General features: G+C 51.6%; 1 protein-coding gene across 3 annotated transcripts in view; it reads left to right on the forward strand.

Annotated features, from left to right (window-relative positions):
* TRIM41 (tripartite motif containing 41) overlaps positions 1–6,534 on the forward strand; it is a 13,225-nt gene that overhangs the window by 5,193 nt on the left and 1,498 nt on the right. For 2 of the 3 annotated variants that reach the window (XM_011952898.1, XM_011952897.1), the window contains exons 2-6: positions 2,609–2,704; positions 4,825–5,055; positions 5,575–5,597; positions 5,797–5,924; positions 6,341–6,516. In XM_011952898.1, coding sequence (XP_011808288.1) covers positions 2,609–2,704; positions 4,825–5,055; positions 5,575–5,597; positions 5,797–5,924; positions 6,341–6,516 — 654 coding nt within the window. Of the gene's footprint in view, positions 1–2,608; positions 2,705–4,824; positions 5,056–5,574; positions 5,598–5,796; positions 5,925–6,340; position 6,534 lie in introns of all 3 variants that reach the window. The other variant, XM_011952896.1, reaches the window with a different exon arrangement.

The following is a 6,534-nucleotide window of genomic DNA, read 5'->3' on the forward strand; positions in this document are numbered from 1 at the left end:
GGCGGGCACCTGTAGTCCCAGCTACTTGGAAGGCTGAGGCAGGAGAATGGTGTGAACCCGGGAGGCGGAGCTTGCAGTGAGCCGAGATCGCACCACTTCACTCCAGCCTGGGTGACAGAGCAAGACTCCATCTCAAAAAAAAAAAAAAAAAGTTTTGAAAATTTCTCTTATAACTGGCTGGGCATGGTGGCTCACACCTGTAGTCCTAGCACTTTGGGAGGCCCAGGCAGGTGGATCATTTGAAGTCAGGAGTTCAAGACCAGCCCAGCCAACATAGTGAAATTCCGTCTCTACTAAAAATACAAAGTTAGCCGGCATGGTGGCAGGTGCCTGTAATCGCAGCTACTCGGGAGGCTGGGGCAAGAGAATCGCTTGAACCTGGGAGGCAGAGGTTTCAGTGAGCCAAGACTGTTCTACTGCATTCCAGCCTGGGCAACACAGTGAGACTCTGTCTCAAAAAAAAAAGAAAATATATCTTAAATAGTACTCTATTTGAATTTGTGCTTATTAATTTTTGTTTTGGTCAGCAATTTAGGGGCCGGGTGCAGTGGCTCACACCTGTAGTCCCAGCACTCTGGGAGGCTGAGGCGGGCAGATCACTTGAGGCCAGGAGTTCAAGACCAGCCTGGCCAACATGGTGAAACCCTGTCTCTACTAAAAATACAAAAATTCGCCAGGCGTGGTGGCAGGCACCTTTAATCTCAGCTACTTGGGAGGCTGAGGCAGAAGAATCACTTGAACCCAGGAGGTGGATGTTGCAGTGAGCCGAGATGGCGCCGCTGCACTCCAGTCTAGGCGACAGAGCAAGACTCTGTCTCAAAAATAAAGAAAGAAAGAAAGAAAGAAAAACACTAAATGGTAAATTTAAGCATTATAAATTCTGAATTAATGGAGAAATTACTGACTACTGTAGAAAAGTAGAAAGTTATATCAGAAGGCCGAATTTTGTGTAGTTCATGCTATTTTCATGAGTTGACTATAATTCCATTATGACTAATTTTGTTTACAACCACTTGTCCTGTGCAACAACTGCCGTTTGCACGCTGGCTTGGTAAACTCTTTAGTTCAGGTCATCATCAGGATGTCACTGGCAGCTTAAGGTATAGGGAGCAAATATTAGATCACATTTACTGATCTTTCGCTACATGCCAGGCACTGCACTAGTGTGCTGTCCGTGAGGTCCATTCTCTTCTTCTTTGAAGCTGAGGAAACTGAAAGCATGGCTTGCCTGAGGTCACTTCACTTCACTCTGGTCCTAATTGGAGTCTAGGCTTGAGCTCTCCTACCCTATATTATCTCTCAAAGAAAAGGAGACAGAAAGGCTAGAAGAAGACATAAAAAAGGAAACAGCAAATAGGTAGGGCTTATTCTACTCATTCTGGGCTAACAGCCCTTTAAAGAAAAATATTTGGCTACAAATTGTAGAAACACAGAGCTCATGTGCCCATTGGCTGTAATGGTTACAACCTTTGGAAGAGGGGTTTTGGTTTTGTTTCCCATTTAGCAAGTGATTGAGCAGGAGAGAAAGCAGATGAGCAGAAAGAAACAAATTGAAATAAGTAAAGTGTGGGCAGGGACTCCACAGTGTCCTGGAGGAGGCACATCTGTCAATGATTGGTGCCCTGGGAAGTAATGTATTAGGTATTTCTTGGGATCACAGAGGAAGTTGGGGATGTGGAGGATCAGGGCAGTTTTCAGGGAGCTGTTTTAAGGGAAGAATACCTTGGGTCAAGTGGAGAAAGGCACTCCCAGACAGAGGGAACAGCATGGAATTATACTCAGGAAATGGCAAGTAATGTTATGTGGTCAAACCTCTTAAGAGTCTGTGTGGAAGGCGTTGAGTGTAGAGGTGAGGCTAGAAGTGTGGGGTCAATGTTTTGGAAGTGGTGGTGACCCATGGAAGGGTTTTAGCATAGGCACAAAATCATCAGAAAAGTATTTAGAGATCTGGGGAAGATTGCCTGTGAAGGGGAAAGGGACCAAAGGTAAGAGCACTCATGGAAAGACTGGTGCGGGGCTCAAGCCACTTCCCCCTCAGGTGTGAGTGTGGGGGCTCTCTAGTCTTGAGGCTCCTACCTTTAGAGAATACATGCAGGGCCGGCTGGGCGCAGTGGCTCATGCCTGTAATCTCAGCACTTTGGGAGGCCAAGGTGGGCAGATCACGAGGTCAGGAGATTGAGACCATATTGGCTAACATGGTTAGGTGAAACCCTGACTCTACTAAAAATAAAAGAATTAGCCAGGCGTGGTGGTGGGCACCTGTAGTACCAGCTACTGGGAAGGCTGAGGCAGGAGAATCGCTTGAATCCGGGAGGTGGAGGTTGTAGTGAGCCAAGATTGTGCCACTGTACCCCAGCCTGCGTGACAGAGCAAGACTCTGTCTCAAAAAAAAAAAAAGGGCTTCTGCAGACGTGCACAGAGGGATTGGAGGCTTTTGTCATCATCTGAAAGAAGAAAGTGGAGGAAGGAGTATAATACTCATTTGACACCCATTTTTGGGGGTAGGGATAAGGCTTTGACCTGTCTTGCTGTAGGGAGGATTGCAGAGGTAGGCTCTGAAGGGCGGGTGCCTCTACCAGCCCCCAGTTTTCTTTTTCTGTTTCCTCAGGCCAAACTGCAGGGGCATGTGGAGCCGCTGAGGAAGCACCTGGAGGCTGTGCAGAAGATGAAAGCCAAGGAGGAGAGGCGAGTGACGGAACTGAAGGTGGGTGAATGTCCTCGACAGGGCTGATGGTTACCATAGTCAAGGCAAGGACGGTGAGGCTCCCCACTCTCACAGGTGGTGACTCGGTCCCCTGAGGAGGGACAGCCAAGGCCTGGGAGAGGGCTAGATGCTTTCCCTAGGTGCTGAGGAGAGGGGCCTTAGAGAATCAGGAGGCATGTTCATGCCTGGTTCCAAAATGGAGTGGAAACAGGCCTGGATTGGAGGGCCTAGGTGCCTGGCCCAAGGCTGCAGAACAGGCTTTCTACCCAAACACCAGAGCCTGAAGGGGGCAAAGCAAAACCCACATAGCAGCCATCAGAGAAGCTGCTGGCCTCAGGATCCATGCAGGCAGTGGGCAGAGAGCCCTGAGCATGAGGCGGACACTGTCCTAGGACAGACACTTCCTCTGTCCTGCGAGGGGGCCAGTGTGTTTAAGCTGGGGCAGGATTTAGTGTATGTTAGCACTGCAGAGACCTAGGATTTCCTAGTCCAGTGTTTTCTCAGCACCTCCCCCCCTTTTTTTTCATTATTGCTCGCCCATCTCCAAGGAGTCTTTTAAGGTATTTTTCCATTCCCCTCCTCCGACCTGTTTTCATAACCCCAGCAGGCCCTGCTGGAATGGGCTGCACTGTGGGCTTCATAGACCAAGCCAGGACCTCCCCTTCTGTCCCTCTTCCCTCCTCCCTTCCCAGCCAGTGCCCGGGCCTTGCCAGTACCCAGGGCCCATGCCCACCGCCACCTAAATATTAGGGATTCTGCTGTTGGCAACTGCTAGGCACTGAATGGTAGAATCTCTCTGGGAGTAGGAAGTCATCCTGCCTCTGGCCAGCTGCCCAAGTTGATACTTTTGAGCTCTCCTGGGTATGGCGGTAACAGGATCTGTGTGCCCCTAGGGTAGAGCGAAACTGACTGTGGCGGCTGTTTCCCTCCCGCATCTGGTCAGTTAGGACCCTCCTGTGGCCTATTACTCACAGTGTCTCCAGCTAATGGTAACTGTGTGAAAACTGTGCCCACCACCCAGGATGGCCCATCCCTGGCAAAAAGGGTGGGAATGGGCAGGAGTTTTTTCTGTTACAGGATATCAAGTACCTGCATAATATCCTTGGTTGTTGCCTCTTAGCCCACAAAGCATAAAAATATTTACTATCTGGACCTTTACAGAAAAAGTTTTTAAGAGTTTGATCTAGGGCTTTTGGGTGACTTTCTTTTTTTTTTTTGAGACGGAGTCTCGCTCTGTCGCCCGGGCTGGAGTGCACTGGCCGGATCTCAGCCCACTGCAAGCTCCGCCTCCCGGGTTTACGCCATTCTCCTGCCTCAGCCTCCCGAGTAGCTGGAACTACAGGCGCCAGCCACCTCGCCCGGCTAGCTTTTTGTATTTTTTAGTAGAGACGGGGTTTCACCGTGTTAGCCAGGATGGTCTTGAACTCCTGACCTCGTGATCCGCCCATCTCGGCCTCCCAAAGTGCTGGGATTACAGGCTTGAGCCACCGCGCCCGGCCTTGGGTGACTTTCTTAAGGTCACTGTGTTTAGTGGTTTCGGGACCCTAACTTCATGTCTTGATTCTTGAATTCTTTTATTTATTCATTTCAAAAAATTTTTACCAAGTGCCTACTCTGGTTGGCGCTGTGTCAAGGTCCGAGGACACTGTGGCAAACAAAGACATTCCTCATCCCTGCCAGTGGGAGCTTATGGTACAGTGGGGGAAAGGATGTTAAAAGATATGTCATTTAAACACAACATTTCAATATTATATGTGCCACAAAGAGATGCAGTGACATTTGTGGGGATGGTCCTGATTTAGATCTGGAGAGGAGGGAAGGCTTCTTTTGGAATATTTAAGGTTGGACCTGAAGGATGAGTCAAGTTATGTAGACCAGGTGGAGAGGAGTGTTCCAGGCAGAGGTCAGTGAGTTTGGGGCCACTGTGCTGGGTGCAAGGGGTGGTATCTGGTAAGACTGAGAAGTAAGGCCGGTAGGAGATGAGCCTCTTTCCAGGACTTTCTTGGACTTGGGGAGTATAGGGCTCCTTTGCCTTGCGTTGAAAAGTGGTAGTTGCAAAACTGGAGGTTATCTTCCTATGTGTTGAGGTGGTATCTGTCATCCCCTTTGCACCATTCCAGAGCCAGATGAAGTCAGAGCTGGCAGCGGTGGCCTCAGAGTTTGGGCGGCTGACACGGTTTCTGGCTGAAGAGCAGGCAGGGCTGGAACGGCGTCTCCGAGAGATGCATGAAGCCAAGCTGGGGCGCGCAGGAGCTGCGGCCAGTCGCCTTGCAGAGCAGGCTGCCCAGCTCAGCCGCCTGCTGGCCGAGGCCCAGGAACGGAGCCAGCAGGGGGGTCTCCGGCTGCTCCAGGTGAGCAATGTCCCCTCCCTGTTCCCCCAGCACTCTGTGTTGGCTGTCAGGCAGTGCTTACCAAACACCTGTCCAGAGCTGCCTCTTTTCTCACTGGGAGGAACCCTCAATGATTGACCCTGAAAACCAAAAACGTGTTTTAAAGCTGGAAACAGTTAATGTCGAATGTGGTATGTGTGACGATTATACCAGTGAAAAGCGTGAAGATTCGGTTGTAGGAGAGGTTTAAATGACAGTTGAGGAAAGGCTTTTTGACAGTGACATCTTGAAAAAGGTGAGCAAGTCATATTGTGGAAATGACAGTATTGGTGGGCTCACAGCAGGATGAGGCGAGTTAGGCATGGCGAGGCATGGGGTGGTTGAAATGGATGTGTGTTCATTGAGGGCCGTGAGTGTGCTGTTTCTCCCTTCCTGCTTAGGCTCAGTCTCTGACTGGAGATCGGGAAAGCTGTCCCTGTGCAGCTGACGCTCCCTTTATCTCTTTCTCCCTCTCCCTCTTTTTGTTTCTCTTATTCCCAGGACATCAAGGAGACTTTCAATAGGTGTGTTCCTGCTCTTTGCCCTTTGTGACCCAGTGGCATCTGCTTCCCGTCCCTGCTTCTCTTGGGTATCCCTCTCCTCTCCTTCCTTCCCCAGGACCTGAGTTTCCATCTCCTGGACCCTCCTTTCCTTCCCCTCAGCTTTTGCTCTTCCCTCTGGGAATATCATGGTCCCACCCCCTGCCCGGTCCCCTTCCTCCAGGTGTGAAGAGGTACAGCTGCAGCCCCCAGAGGTCTGGTCCCCTGACCCGTGCCAACCCCATAGCCATGACTTCCTGACAGATGCCATCGTGAGGAAAATGAGCCGGATGTTCTGTCAGGCTGCGAGAGGTAGGGAGGTCACCTCCACGACCTTCCTTTGCCTTTCCCTTCACAGACCTGAGACTGGGTCCTGAGGGAAGTTGGGCCCCAGGGAAAGTGTGGGGGTTGAGATGGAGCAGGATACAGGCAGCCACTCAGATTGAGGTTTCAAGCCATTAACAGATAGTCCTAGTCCAGGCAGGCCTGGAGGGTGGGGGTGGGGTAGAGTGGCAAGAAGAGCCAGGCTCGGGGAAGACCTGTCAGGTGTCCTCCGAACAAGAGAGAGGAGAGATGGAGCCTGTAGGAAGCTGAGGCTGGCCTCTGGGATGGTGTGGGGAGCTGAATTCAGGGAGGAAGCGGGCAGGAAAGGCCCAGTCTGTGGAGTTGGCTGCTGACAGGGGAACAGCCGTTCCAGCCCTGGCGTATTTGTCCTCCCCCCTCCCAAGCGGACCTGACGCTGGACCCTGACACGGCTCACCCAGCCCTGATGCTGTCCCCTGACCGCCGGGGGGTCCGCCTGGCAGAGCGGCGGCAGGAGGTTGCTGACCATCCCAAGCGCTTCTCGGCCGACTGCTGCGTACTGGGGGCCCAGGGCTTCCGCTCTGGCCGGCACTACTGGGAGGTAGAAGTGGGCGGGCGG

The sequence above is a fragment of the Colobus angolensis genome, unplaced genomic scaffold (assembly GCF_000951035.1).
Source record: "Colobus angolensis palliatus isolate OR3802 unplaced genomic scaffold, Cang.pa_1.0 Scaffold350, whole genome shotgun sequence".
Lineage (NCBI taxonomy): Eukaryota > Metazoa > Chordata > Mammalia > Primates > Cercopithecidae > Colobus > Colobus angolensis.